The sequence below is a fragment of the Pezoporus occidentalis genome, unplaced genomic scaffold, assembly GCF_034315485.1.
Source record: "Pezoporus occidentalis ecotype Australia unplaced genomic scaffold, CSIRO_AGI_Poc_V1 ctg172, whole genome shotgun sequence".
In the NCBI taxonomy this organism is placed as follows: Eukaryota; Metazoa; Chordata; class Aves; order Psittaciformes; family Psittacidae; genus Pezoporus; species Pezoporus occidentalis.
Window position 1 is genome coordinate 2,046,358 of NW_026913554.1, and position 15,352 is coordinate 2,061,709.

Sequence of the window (15,352 nt, forward strand, 5' to 3'; positions counted from 1 at the left end):
TAACTGCATTTGCTGGATGCAGAGAACAGCATGCATTTACCCTACACCAGCAAACACCCAGAATGACTGGCATCAACTTTTCTCCCCAGTTTCTGAGTTTAATGATTTCTCATCTCCTGCTGGAAATGCAGAGCATGCCAGATGGACAAATAGAGCAGACAAGCAAATAACTTTATCTTTGGGGACAGATGTGCACCCTCCTTCCTTTTCTAACTCTTCAAATGGCAGTCTTGCAGAATTACCAAGGCAAACAACACCTCTAGGGTCAAGACTGGTGTATTCTGACATGAACTTCATCCAGCCCTTGACTAAGGTAGACCAGAACTACTATGAGTAGAGCTGCAGGGCCAGCAAGGTTAAAGCAGCAGCTTAGACATGGTTCACATCAGTACTCTTTACCAAACAAAGTTTGAATAGCCTATATTCACAGGTTCTCTTTGCCATTCCCAAATGTTTACAGTTGGAGAGTGAAGCACTTGCAAAGAAAGACCAAAATGTAAAGGTTTTAAGAAACTTTTGGGTTTATGTTGACATGAAAGGGAGTTTTAAACAAAAGTCCTGCCTCTCCAAGAAGGACTGCTTTGATGTCTTATGGCTCTACCCACCTCTTTTCCAGATGAGCAGTGGGCAGGATGTGATGGGTCTAAGCCCCTTCCTTCCCCTATAAGGGACAGAATAGCTGGCTGGTTCTGTGAAATCCAACTGTTCCTGGCATGGGACCTCTTTATGATGGAGTAGGGAGTAGCAATCTCAAACCTTCTCATGTGGGAAAATTTCAGGCCACAGGATGGTGAAGCCAATCAAAGTGAGTATGAGTAGGTGCTTACTGAAAGAGGCACTGAGAGTTGGCCCTGCACTGGGTACTTGCTTTAGGAGGAAGGCCAATGCTGCTTGTGCAATGCTCAAGCTACTCAACTGTATCAGTGGCTTTTCTGGCAAAAAAAAAAACCCCTCTATGCTAGTTAACAAAATAAATACTGCTGTTAAACACCAGCAATGACTTCTCTGAGGTGGCATGTACCTTCAGCACTGCCACAGGCCCTCCTCCATCTCTAGCACAGAAAAAGCACCAGGCAGCTCTCTGCATATGTGGAAGACACAATGCACACCCACCTTGAGCTTGTGCTCCTTCCTGTTGACGATGACAGCTGTGATCTGCTGGTCCATGAAGATGAGGATAGTCACCAGCAGTGCAGGGATGGCTGCTGCCAGGTATACCCACCATGGGTTCCCTCCAAAAGGTGGGATAAACCAACCTCTCTCAGGGCTGGTTGGCTTTTAATGGCAAGGAAAAGAGAGCTTGCATTAGAGCCACAATAGAGGAGCGATGACAGCCTAAATACATTTGTACTTCCAGCAAGGAGGCTACAGGAAGACACTTGAGGTTTAAGACAATTTCATCCTTCCCATCAAAAGCAACAAAAGGTTCAAAGTACAGAGGCAGGATTTAGGAGATAAATAATCCAACCAAAATGATACTAATAAAAAAATTATGTGAGTAAACCAGTCCCTTCCAGACAGCTGACTGGTCTCCTGTTATTTTATACAAGTCATTTTATACATGGCAGATGGGTAGGAAAGGGAACCTCTTCCAAAGGCCACCAAATAAACTGACAATGACCTACCTTGAATTCACTTGGCACAATTAGTTTCGGTGTGTCCACACCTACCAGGGCATCTATTCCACAGAAAATCAAAATGGACAAGATAATGGCAAAGTCACTGATGAGCTTCCGGGCCTGGAACAGAAGTTGATATCGTAACAACAGTAGTTAGTACTATGAAAGACATCCTGCCCCTCCACTCTGCTCTCCTGAGACTCCGCTTGGAGCACTGTGTGCAGTTCTAGTGTCCTCAACATAAAAAGGACATGGAACTGTTGGAACAAGTCCAGAGGAGGGCCACGAAGATGATCAGGGGCTGGAGCACCTCCCATATGAAGACAGGCTGAGCAAGTTGGGGCTGTTCAGCCTGGAGAAGAGAAGGCTGCGTGGAGACCTCATAGCAGCCTTCCAGTATCTGAACGGGGGCTATAGGGATGCTGGGGAGGGACTCTTCATTAGGGACTGAAGAGATAGGAGAAGGGAAAAGAGGGAAAGAGAAGAAATGGTATTTTACACCAGACAATGGAAACTTCCCTCTAGAAGATGGAAAGACCCAGTGGGTTCAAACTTAAACAGGGGAAGTTCAGGTTAGATACAAGGAAGAAGTTCTTTACTATGACAGTGCTGAGGCACTGGAACAGCTCACCCAAAGAAGTGGTAAATGCTCCATCCCTGGCAGTGTTCAAGGCCGGGCTGGACACAGCGTTAGGCAACATGGCCTAGTGTGAGGTGTTCCTGCCCATGGCAGGGGGGTGGAATAAGATGACCTTAACGTCCTTTCCCACCCAAACCATTCTGTGATTCTATGGTTTAGTTTCTATGTGATGCTCCAGGCTTGTGCTTGGTGGCAATAAAAGCTCATAGTTTCTTCTTTTCTAGAAACAAAGGTGCACATTGTTGTGCCTGATGCCATTTGCCAAAATGTGCCTTGGTACTTCTTTGTGCTGTCTGAAAGCCAAATAATTAAGCCTAAATGGAAGAATGAAAACAAGCCTAAGGAAAAAGAAAACTGCTTTTCTAAGAAACTCCTACACAAATTCTTCAAGGCAGTATCACTGATGTTCATTTGACAGTGGCCAACAACCATTGGTATGGAGACCTAACTCATCTACGTCAGTTCCTGCAGACTCTTTAGGATCAGCTTCCAATATTAACAGGTATTGAATATTTGTCTAACATCCTTTTTTAGACATATAAAATACTGTCTCCTGTTTGCCTTCTGACCTCTGCGTCTTTAGGATCCACATATCCATGTTTTTCTATGCAGGGCCAGAGACTGTGTCTTTGACACGTGTTGAGCTTCTTCTATTATTGCAGGATTCCTAGGGTGTGTGGCTTCAGCAAAAAATACTGATGTCCCCAGACACCATGATTTTAATGTGACTGAATTTGCAACAGGGATTTAAAAAAAAAAAAGGAAAAGGGAAGAAATGGTGTTTTACACCAGACAGTGGAAACAGTCACAAACTTCCCTCTAGAAGATGGGAAGACACAAACTTCCATGACAAATGACATTCTATAGGACTGGCAGAGCTCACATTGCTCTCTAAGTTCAAGCAATCAACCAGCCTAAACAAGACAGGAAAACAAACTGGGCTTCTCAGCTAACTCCTCAACATGCCCTAAGAAAGCAACAGTCCTGAAGGCAATGGAATATTACAACTTAAAGCTGGCACTGGTCACACCCTGAAATTTAACTGGGCAGGACCCACTGTGCTTGTCTGTAACTGCAAGGTCTTTTCAGAGTGCTTGTTCCTTTCAGGTTTCCTGAGTTCACATGGTTACAGATAAATTGAGCTGCATTCCAGCCTGGATGGAATTTGTTTCCTTTTTATTAAAAATAATAGAGGTTCAATCGTAACACAGCAGAACAGTAAACATCCATGCAGGATAAATCCCTGTGTGTCAGAATGCCAAAAATGGGGGGGGGGGGAGAGGGGAAGGTGCCTCAGAGAGAAACATAGCTTTGGTATGCATGGAAACTGCCAGTTTGCACATGTGTCCTGGTGACAAAACAAGTGGGTGTCCCTGAGGTGTGTGTAAGCTGGTTTAAATTTGAGCAAAATCTTGTTTAAATCCATGCAGAGGTTTTTCAGGCCATCCTTATTTTGCACCTGATCCTCAGAGAAGAAAGGGAATTGCTGCTTTGGGTCCCTACCATAAGGTGCAGATCAGGACTGTAGCTGAGTTCCACAGTTTTGTCTTCATTTCTGAGTATTTTAAACGCTATGTGATAACACCAAAGCTTAGCTGCTCTTAGTCAGTGAAAAAGCAAAAGTCTTCTTTTGTCCTCCCCAAATACTCCCTGGGGCTATAAAGCAGGGAGACTTCTGACATTAATAACCCCTTTTGGTTGTTTGATTTCTACAGAACAGCCACACAACCCACCTCAGGGTCAGTACAACCCATTACACTGTGTACCTGACACTGAAAATGGCCAGATGAAAGTATATGTACCTGACAGACTCTTCTGATTTCTGAAGGCCGATAAGCTGATATATCATGATATATCTCAGCACATTTAAAATCACTGCCCCATGACACATTAGGGCTCATTTTGGCTCTTCTGCTGCCTTACATGTGTCCTCCAGAGACACTGAATGACAGCTAAACAATACCAGGCAGTCCTTGGTTTTTACCTCAATCCATGCAAACTGGCTTCCCCACAAAGCATTCCTCCCTATGTGTGTGTGTGACAGCGATACCAAAAGGGAGGCTGACATTTGCACTCTGAAACAGTAAAAGAAACAAGAGTGCCAGGCTGAGATACTCACAGTAGTTGGAAAATAGCGGCTGGTCTTGAATTTCTTCAGGGCCATGGAGCAGGTGTAAGTGCCAAAAAAGAGGATGAAAGACATGAGGGTGATGTCAGGGACATATTCACAGTTGTTGCCCACAAGCTGTCCTCCATATTTCAAGCACTCCTTCATTGTCAGAGATGACCAGTCAATGGTGGTATTGTACTGGAGAGAAAAAGAGAGGGTTTCCAAAAAGCTGTGCATGAGCTGCTCATGTGAAGACAGGAATGGGGACAGATCATAAGGAAAGATACTTGGAGGAAAAGGGAGCCACGCTGCAGAGGTTAAAAATCGCTGCACAGACAGAATGCATTTAAACCTGGACAGAGAATGGCATTACCTGGTAAGAGAGGACAGTCTGGACCTTGGAAGGAAGACAGAGATCTTTTGACCTCTGCTGTGGCCTGCCAGCCATGCTGTGCATTTTCTTCAGTTGGAAACCTCACGCTGAAGCTGAAGTGGACTAAGACCACCTGAACAACACTAAACCCAAACCTGCTTCTCTCAGATCAAGACCAGCACTGTTTCCACAGCAGAAAATCTTCCTCCTTGCCCTTTCAATGTTAAGTCCAAGCAAACCTCAGGACTCTGCGACCATTTTACTGCTGACATCTGACTAAGAGGGGATCTGCAATGTATTTAAGGTGTTCTCTAATTTTATGACTGCACGCATCAAGAGCTGTTCAAGAGAAGGTGAAGCTGTAGCAGAGCACCATCCTCCACCAAGTACAGAGGTTTTGTTCACTTGAATGTCGCTTCGGGTGGTAGGCTGTGAACAGGCTGTAAAAATCAAAGGAAGCACTGCTCTTCCACACAGCTGGAGCTCCAAAAATTCCATGTGGTTTACAAACAAGCAGTCAGAATGATGCCAAGGTTGAACTTTCCTCTCTGCTACTCTGGTCCCAGCACATCCAGCCACCTTCTCCCAGGCTTCAAGGCAGCACAAGCCTCTGCCAAGCCACTAAAACCTGCTCAGAGCACCAGCTCACCACCAAATACAGCTGGTTCCCTTGATTTATGCAAGAGCTGAGGGTCTCCTCCCCACGGTCATGCCAAATAAGAACCTGCATTTGAATTTCCTTTAATTGCTTCCATTCTCATTTGAATATGTCCTTACTCATGATCACTGAGTGTGATGGGCAGCCAGATGTTACAATTTGGATTTCAGCTCTCATTGTGGAACCCAGAGCTGCACAGGACATGTTAGATGATCATCTTCTTGGTGCTTGATGTGAAGCAAAGCCTAAAGAAGGGGCTTTTCCCCTCCCTGCCCTGCATAATCCAATCACATCAGTGCAGGAATGAGGACAGAACAAATCTAAATGCACAAGAGGCCAAGAAAATAAATGTGCATAGAGCAGCAAGCTATATGGGAGAGTGGGACTGCAGAGAACATATATGCTAACAGCAAGAAAAAACTAAACTATTTTCAGGCATCTACAAAATTCTGTCACTCAACACTCTGGGGGGGTTTTAGAATCACATCATCTGCTTTTCTGCCTGAAAACCCCAATGAAAGAAATCACAGTCCTGGGAGCCACGACATCAGAGAGAAAGAGTATTTTAGAATAACTTTACATGAATAAATCCATAGAGGCTTCAAAGGCTGTATCATCCCAGCCCTTGGAAAGGGCACTTACCATGTCAGAAGACGAAGAGAACAGCTCATCGGCTGACGGCACCGTTGTCTTGTTAAATAATGAGCTATTAACTGCGAGAGAGGACAGAAAGAGGAATACCATGAGTATGGTGCTGAAACAATGAGGAAGGAAAGCGATTTCCAGCCACTGAATCATTTGTTAACTCCACCAAACTGCTGGCAATGTCTTTGCTCAAGTGAGTCAAAAGTATTGTTTCAGAGTCATGATCATCACCAATCACTTAAAAAACAGAAAGCAAAAGCTAAGTGAAACATAATTCAAACCTAACTGCTGTTTATCTTGGAGTTCATTGTAAAAAAAATTACAGAAAACCAGACAGTGTAATATTTCATGGCCTTGCAATATTTTTCTAATGATTTATGGATTAAAATAAATATCCGCAGAACACTCCTATAATTATTAATTTAAAATTGATGCACAACCCCAAAGACATCCCAAAGAGCAAAATGCATTTCAGAATCCAGCACACACACATTTTTCAAGTTAAAAAAGATAAAGAGTAATCAAAACCAAGAAGATGAAGATCATTTCTGTAAAAAAAGGGGCAGCATTCACTGTGGCAATAAATGTTTTCCTTTTGTCTTCCTGGGATTAGAAATCATTTATTTGAAATTTCATTTAGAAAAGCAACCCTTCCTGAAAATAGGCTTGTCAATTACATCCTCATGTGTTATTTAGGTTTTGCAAGGGCTGATGCCAAAACTCTGGAGCCAAATCTTGATGACATGGAAATCAAAACTAACTGTGAAAGGCCTGAACTGGAGTACAAGGGAAGAAGAGTTAGCCTCATCTCTGGCATGACAAAGATCCATAAAGTTTTACCTGCACTGACATTGGGAAAAAAGCAAAGAAATCTCATCCCTGGTTCCAGCACAACCCATGACAGCTTCTCAATGCCTACAATACCTCAGCAGCAGCAGGCATTATCTGTACTAGAAGGGTATCACTGGAAAGAAAGTTCTGCTACTGCACTACACTTTGTTTCCTAAAACCAGGCAGCCCCTTTTGCTAACAGCATGGATTTTTGCCTGAGCGTTTTTATGCCATTTGCATTGTTATTCCATTTCCTGATGCACGCAAGCTTGCAAACTTTCAGGGACACAATGTTAGCACATAGAATAACTGATGTTCTCAATGTTCTCTTGGTACCTGCTTAGAAAACCTGCTGCTGCAAGACCACAGCTATGCAGACACACACATATATCAGTGTATTTCAGACCTGTGAAAAGCCAAACAGTTAGTGTCATGAGTGATGTGCTAGCAGCTATTTAACAGGCCACTTGTTCCTGTGGAAAATTCTTTGCTTCTGTGTATCAGATCCACTGTGGAATGACGTGCCACCAAACAAGGGATGAGAATGGCCAAAGAACCCAGTGATGTGGTTTAAACACTGGTGTTTAGATGGCAAGTGGAGACCTTCAATTTGGCATTGACCATTCCCCATTGTCCTAACTCCAAAAAATAAACCACCCTGTAATTCACACGGAAGCAGAACTAGATCCAAATCCAAATGCTGGCAGAGAGCCTACTAACTAACGCAAGCACATAGCTCCTCGGGAATCAGTTCCCAACACCTTTTGCACAGAGGCAGTGTACAGCAACCAGGAGCATTTCCTGTTTAACAGGTATATTGAGATAACCTGAAGTTTACTTTGAGCATAAACCAAGTTTCTTACTCACCCCTCATTGTTTGAAGGACCCTAGGAGTGGCTGCAGCTTCCCTATTAGTGTGAGACAGCGTACTTGTGTTTGTATTTGGGTTGTGTAATCGTTTGTTCCTGGTTGTGTGGCCAGATCTATACATATGCTGGCTATACCTGCCTTGCAGCCCACACTCTAGTGATAGGCTGAACTGTTAGATAGACTTCCCCTCTGCTCTAGTGAGGATATGTTTGTGCTTTTCCACTCTTACATGCAGCCAGGAGGTGGAAAACCACCCATGTTTGGGTAATGCCCTGAATAAATCCTGCTCCTGCTGTTGCCAAAATGGCATAGCAGATACCAGGGGTGACCTGAGCAACGTGAAAGTGACCTGGCCACCACCTCTGCCCCTTCACACACTTCTCAGAGGAATGCCATTCAGGATTTACAGCCACCAAGACAGGGGTAGAGGCAGCTTCTCTATTGGTGAGGATGCTCACACGAGGAGCCTCAGGAAGGTCGGTTATAATGACATTCCAATTGGCATGTAATTCAGCTCTCAGCTTCAAAATAAGGCTAAGATAGGATATCTGAACACAACTGATAAAGAAGGATCTACCTGTTTATTATCTGGACTGCAGCACAATAGAAAAAGAAAGCAAATGCAATCTCCTATCTGCAAAGTGGAGAGCTAATTAAACATTATCTTACCTGGATCTAATGGTTCACAGGCACAAGAGTAATGCGTGATATAGTCCACCTTGAACTCAGAGTTGATGGGGTAATGATCTGCCAGCTTGATCATCTTCTTGAAAGCATCATAAATAAAGATGAAGCTAATAAGGGAGGAGAAACCTTCTTCAGTGAAGCGGGTGAAGTACTTGACCAGGAAGCTGGCGTCAGTGGCGACGAGGATGAGACACAGGAAGGCTGACCAAAGGCCGATCCAGAGGCGAAACTCCAGGTAGTCAAAATCATTGTCTCTGCAACAAGACGGGTGGGCAGGAAGGGAAAATGTCAGGGTTAGAGAAATCCATGCAAGATGACTTCCCAGCAAGAAGTGGTGAACCACAGCCTTGGGGACCTGTGCTCATTTAGACCGAACAGGAGTGTTCCAAGAGCTAAGCTCTCCCTTTTCAGCCAGCCAACTCATAAATGCATGCGGTGCAATTTAATAGCCAAGGTGGCAGAAAAGCATGCAGAAGTGGTAAGTCTTGCTTGTGCTTCCAGTAATGAATGTTACCAGTGAATTCAACCTCTTCCTAGGCTTCCCAGTAAAAATCCTCCCTTGGCAAACACTCACAGAGCTGCAAAGGCCCCACAACATCCAAGAGCAGCTCAATGCTGACAGCCTTCCACCAGCTGAAGACAAAACCACGGTTTATGCATCTCCTTCAGAAAAGCAATGTCTTGCCAAGCTTCACAGTCAGGAGCCTGCGTTTTCATCTCTCAGGCCCTTGCACTAATCCAAAGAAATCAGAACACCAGCAGGAGGAGATCAAGAAGCACAGAGCAGAAGATAACAAACCCTGGTGCCAGGGGAATGATGGAGAGCAGCACATTGTTCCTTCCTGGGAAGTGTGTTTGCCCCAGTTTGCTATACCCTGAGGGTGCAGAGTCCAAAGGCAGGCTTTCAGGACAGAACAAATTCAAAAAGCACAGCACCAGAGCAGATACGGCCCTGCCAGGGAGGTCACTGCCTGCTCTGGGTTAGCAACAGGAGGCAGTGGGGCCAGGAGCCCCAGCCCCAGGGTCTTCCCTGGAAGCCAGAATCAGGGTTGAGTATTTGCACTCAACCCAAGCCTCTACAAGTCTTTCTCCTTATTGTAGATAAGATACGGGGAGGGCTGCAGGCTTCTCACACTGAGAGACTGACCTGAAAGAGGGGTAAGGAACAAGGAAGAAGCAAAGTGATGATTTAGAAAAAGAGAACACAAAAAAATCCCAAAAGACCCCTGTATCTCTGAAATATCCAGTCAGTGCCAATGAGAGCAGGAGTGTGGAGACCAAGTGCGGAGAAGACAGCTGGCCGAAGCCCAGATGGCATCCTGACTGCACACCACTGAAGAACTTCAAAAGGTTTTAAAGTATTTTATTATCTTTTTAACCCTCAAAGACCTGCAGCACTTCAACATCCTACATGCACAATATGTATTCTACATACAATCCATCCAGGGATGCCCCATCCCTGGCAGGGTTCCAGACCAGGTTGGACAGGGCTTAGAGCAACATGGTCCAGTGGAAAGTGTCCCTGACCATGGCAGGGGATTGGAACTGGGTGAGATTTAAGCTCCCTTCCAACCCAAACCAGCCTGGGATTCTATGATAATACAACAAGCTAAGTACTTTTGCTGTAACTAATTTTATTTCTGAGGTCTCGAGGAGAAACCTTCCAGCCTTCTGTGGCTGGAAGGCAGAAGGGATGGGGTCCTGCTACCCTGGAAAGCCCAGAGCCTTGCATCCCACTGCTTCCAGCTTGAAAACCCAGACTCACTCCAGACTGGAAAGCCTCTGCATGGGAGCAGAGCTCACCAATCAGGGTGTGAGCTGAGCCAGGGTGTCCTAGAGCATCAACCCACCCAAGCAAGCAGGATGCGGGGCTGTGGACATGAGGCTTTTTCAGCTATCTCTCCATGCACACACACTGACAGAGTCACACTTAAAATGAATCAGTAGATGGGAAACCTTTCTAATTTTGCTCCCAGCAGGGAACAGCATGCTGTGAATATGAACAACACAAATGCATTATTGAAAAAACACAGTGCTTGATTCCAGCTTCCTTGTGAGAAAGGATCCGTTGAAAAATCCTGCCAATCTGCTCCAGCAGGTTGTTAGGACAATAGCTTTTATAGCCACCTCCTCCTCGGGTTAAAAATAAGCACCTTCTCTCTCTCAAAACCATAAAAAGCATTTTTCCATCTTGCTTTTTTCCTCCCATGTGCAGCACCTGGGCTCTGACCTGCCCACCAGATGCAAACAGCTATAGCATGTCTATTCCTGATTTTACTCATTTATTCCAGTTGAAGGAAAAAAAGAAAGATGCCTCCCTCTTCCTCTGCTGTGGAGCTTTCAGTTTCCCTCCCTGGAACAGTCTAATTTCCTAATATCCAATCTCAGACTCCCCTCTGTCAGTTTAAAGCCATTCCTCCTTGTCCTGTTGCTACCTGCCCTTGTCAAAAGCCCCTCTCAAGGTTTCTTGTTGGCCCCTTTAGGGACTGGACACTGCTCTAAGGTCTCCCTTAAGGTCTTCTCTTCTCCAGGCTGAACAGCCCAGCTCTCTCAGCCTGTCTCCATAGCAGAGTGCTCCAGCTCTCAGAGGATCTCCGTAGCCTCCTCTGGACTCAAGTGAGTTAAGTAACCAAATGAAATCGTCTTACTCCAAGAGTGTAGGATTGTGCATGTGGGATCACATGTAAGTGCATCATTAGCCTTAGAAGAAGCTCTGCTCCTCAGAAGGCTTCTCCAACATGTAGAGTATTCACAGGAAAGACATGAGTATATGCTCTCAATTATTTCCAAGTAACTACCCACAAGATTAAATATAATGAGGAAGGAGATACGACAGCCCAACACACACCATGTCTCCTGCTTTACTGCAACCTGCAGCCTTGTTCAGCTTAATAATTCAATAGACCTTTTCTAAAAATAACCACCAATGGCCAAAGAGCTAGCTGTTCCATGTCACAGGCGACTGCTTTTGAAAGAAAGCTTAGTAATGCCTAAACTCCAAAAGCTCTTGGTTTTGTGTACTGAAACACCAGTCCTTCACAGCTTGCAATGCTGTGAATGCTCCCTGATGGGGGAAGGGAGGGCTACATGTTATTTCTGGTGTTTTCTGTATAACCTAAAATGATCTCCTTGCAGAACACCACCCAAAGGATCAGTAGTCCTACATGTAAAATAGTCAATGAGAACACCCAGTGAAATGGGCTCTGGGTGTCAGCTATCATCGCTGCATCAAACTTAACACGGTGGGGATGAAGCAGAACCTCTCTATGCTCAGCTCTGGAGTCCTGAGTACAGGAAAGACATGGACCTGTTGGAGAGGGTCCAGAGAAGGGCCACAAAAATGATCAGAGGGATGGAGCACCTCTCCTATGAGGAATGGCTGAGAGAGCTGGGCTTGTTCAGCCTGGAGAAGACTCCAGGGAGACCTTATTGTGGTCTTTCAGTTCTTAAAAAGGGGGCCAAGAGAAAGATGGGGGAAGAATTTTTAGCAAGGCCCGCACGGACAGGACAAAAGGTGATGGTTTTGAACTAAAGGAGGGGAGATTTAGGCTGGATGTGAGGAAAAAATTCTTTACAATGAGGGTGGTAAAATACTGGCACAGGTTACCCAGAGAGGTGGTGGATGAACCAATCCTGGAGACATTTAAGGCCAGGTTGGATGTGCTTCTGGGCAACCTGATCTAGTTGCAGATGTCCCTGCTCATTGCAAGAGGATTGGACTAGATGACCTTTAAAGGTCCCTTCCAACGCAAACTATTCTACGATTCTATGCTTAAAAGTTTATACAGGTAAAAGGGAAAAAAAGAATCCAACCAAAAGCATTTAATGTAGCAAAGCTCCACTGAGGAATTCTGGGAACAAACAGAGCTGTTTCTATAGGTGCTTCTGTTTATGTAAGTAATAGTGATTACTCCAAATGAGTAGTGATTTAAGGACAAATTGTTAGTGAAATAAAAAGCTGGATTTCTTTCTTTGCTCCTATGGGAAATACACCTGCATCAACTGGGGAGCAGCAGCCCACAGACTGTAACTGCTGCAGACTTCTCATGGAGGACAGGCCTGGCCATGTATTTCCAAGAGGCTCTGAGCAGATACACACCCACCTGCTGGCAGCACTCGGGGACATGCATGCCTATGAAAATCCCTGATGTGATCACACTGCAAGCTCCACACAGAACAAAGCGATGTTTCATTTCAGGCCCTAAATCCCCTCCTTCCCCACCGCAAGCCATCTCATTCCCTAGCTAGTACTTCATTAGTGTGAGACATTCCTCCCCTCCTTCCTTGTACTTACTTGCTGAAATTAAAGAGGAGCCGTTCGAAGACAAGGACAGGTCCTGTGCTGCTCAGAATTGTGAGTGGCTGACCAGCAAAAAGGCAAAATATTGCACCAGCGACTGCTGTGCCCAGGAAACTCTCCAACACGCCCTACGGTAGACACAGGAGAGAGGTGAGTTCTACTGAATAACCCTTTCTATTAGCTCTGTTGCAAGAAAATGTGTAGCTGTATCAGTGACTGGTGGTGTGCTGTACGATGCTGATATGGCTAAGTCAAAAAGAAGACCATCTTCTGCCCTCTCTCGCAGCTGTGCACACTGATGTGTTCATCCCACACAATTCATAGCTACTCACGATAATCAGCAACCTCCTTGGTTATTTCTGAGGCCCAGAGTTTGATAATGCTGTATCACAGTTTACATCTGACAAGGGGAGGAGAGTGTTTCTGAAGATCACTTCAAGGATTTGACAACTCCTTGAACATCTCCCACATTTTTGATAGTAAAGATACATGTTGGTAGGGCTCTTCCAACAGAGATGGAGCTAGAGGACAGCAATGATGTCCTCCAGAACATCAGAGCATGGTTTTTCCCTTCTCCAATTGAGCACACATGCTTTCTAAATAAATAAGATGCTCCTCTTTCAAGCAACTGTTTTAGTAAGACACAAACCAAACAAGGCTACTTCATCCAACAGCCACATGTTCAGACCAAGGATCATCAGATGTCACCAGCAACAAATCCATATTTAACAGGCTCTACAATTACCTTTGGCATGTGTGGCAAAACAGCTTCACCTGAGAAGGATAAAAGAGCATGCTTGATGAATTCTTGCATTTTCATGTCCAACTAGAGCTGGGAAGTATCTACTTATAAAATGCAAAATGTGGATAAAATATAAACGGCAATAAAATATGATTACTGACTAAGTGTACATCCTACAGAAGTGACAGAACTCACAGGACCTTACCTTGTTTGCTCTTACGGAAACTAATCCCTTTACACTTGACTGAGCTTTAAAGGACCAACCACAGCATTATATTCTACTGAGTAAGACGTGCAGCTATGAGCATCACCCTCTCCAGGAATACTCACCCAACAACCAGGGGCAAATTTAAGCACAGGCTCATGTGCTCCATTGTAGTTGTGTCCAAATCAGCAGCCTCCTTAACACCGCACATGCTTAGCAACCAGCAATTAACAGCATGCGCAGATCCTTCTTTCCATCTGTGACAAACTGCAGGGCTGGGGCTGCAGTTTGTCTGACTTATCAGTGGCAATGTGAAGAATTTAAAGTAAGTTTTGTGTCTCTCTTCCTTGGAAAGAGCCAAGTTAGTGTTTACACTGAGGAAAGTATGTTCATAGGATCCCAGACTGGTTTATGTTGGAAGGAACTTAAAGCTCATCCAGTTCCAACCCCTTGCCATGGGCAGGGACACCTTCCACTAGACCAGGTTGCTTCAAGCCCCATCCAACCTGGCCTTGAACACTGCCAGGAATGGGGCAGCCAAAGCTCCTCTGGGCAACCTGTGCCAGCACCTCACCTCCCTCACAGGTAAGAGATTCTCCCTAATGTCTAATCTAAATCTCCCCTCTGGCAGTTTAAAGCCATTTCCCCTTGTCCCTACAGGCCCTTCTCCAAAGCACCTCTCCAGATTTCTTGCTGGCCCCTTTAGGAAATGTAAACTGCTCTAAGGTCTTGCCTGAGCCTTCTGTTGACACTGTCATATGTCAAACCAGTATGTTACTATGTAGAGCAGAAGGGTTTTTTTATCTACTGAATTACTAGAAGAACTTTCTCTAAAGCAATCATGAACTATTTTTCTGGCCACAAGCATCTCAACATACCAGTGGTCAAGCACTGTTATTGCTAGGTAATTAGAGCAGCAGCATGACAGCTGTGCAAAGAAACAAACGGTAAGGGAAGTTTAAAAGATGCCTGGCTGCCTGCTCCTGACACATGCTCAGTCTCTCATCAATCTAGACAAGCTGCTGTACAGTGGACAGAAATCACCTCACCTTGGTCCTTTCTAAGTGCTACTGGTGATCCCATCATGAACAGCCCTGGTTCTTGCAGGGCCCAGTGAAGGGAAATCTCACTGTGATGCTCTGCAGCCTTCATACAAGGACATAGGGACAGGGACAGCAGCCTATAAGCGTCTGCCTGCTTCCTTTGGGGGACTTGTGAGGATGAGACAAGGAATGGCATTCGCACAGCTGATCCCTTTCGCTCCTCCCGCATTACTCATGGAGAGGGCCCTTGCGGCCAGCGCATCTGGAATCTCTTTTCCCTGCATTCTTCCACGTGTCTGTAGCTAAGAATAGTGTCTTTTCTCAGAAACATAAAACTCTGAAGTGAGCTTTGAAAGAAACGCTGGCCATGTCAGGCTCTCAGGGGCAGGCAGCGCGGGACAGGGGATTTTTAGAGCCTGACCCAGCAGCAGTCACATAATTGTTTACAAGAAACAAGAAGCATGAACTTTGGTAGCCCCAAAAATACTGTTTTCTATGAGGACACAGTGCCCAGGGGAAAACTTCCAGGTGCTGCTCCTCAGTTGTAGAAGCTGGAGTAACCCTTGTTTGCATTTCTGAGCACAAAGATTTAGTGCAGCTCATGCTCTGAGATGTCTTAAAGAAAACCA

The 15,352-nt window shown here is 45.0% G+C and overlaps 1 protein-coding gene across 8 annotated transcripts in view; it reads right to left on the minus strand.

Moving 5' to 3' along the window:
* The window catches only part of SLC4A4 (solute carrier family 4 member 4), a 205,742-nt gene that overhangs the window by 20,934 nt on the left and 169,456 nt on the right, over positions 1 to 15,352 (minus strand). For all 8 annotated transcript variants that reach the window (XM_062614164.1, XM_062614169.1, XM_062614167.1 and 5 more), the window contains 6 exons: positions 12,728 to 12,861; positions 8,416 to 8,687; positions 6,043 to 6,113; positions 4,379 to 4,567; positions 1,626 to 1,739; positions 1,114 to 1,275 (listed from right to left, as the gene is read on the minus strand). In XM_062614164.1, coding sequence (XP_062470148.1) covers positions 1,114 to 1,275; positions 1,626 to 1,739; positions 4,379 to 4,567; positions 6,043 to 6,113; positions 8,416 to 8,687; positions 12,728 to 12,861 — 942 coding nt within the window. The remainder of the gene's footprint in view (positions 1 to 1,113; positions 1,276 to 1,625; positions 1,740 to 4,378; positions 4,568 to 6,042; positions 6,114 to 8,415; positions 8,688 to 12,727; positions 12,862 to 15,352) is intronic.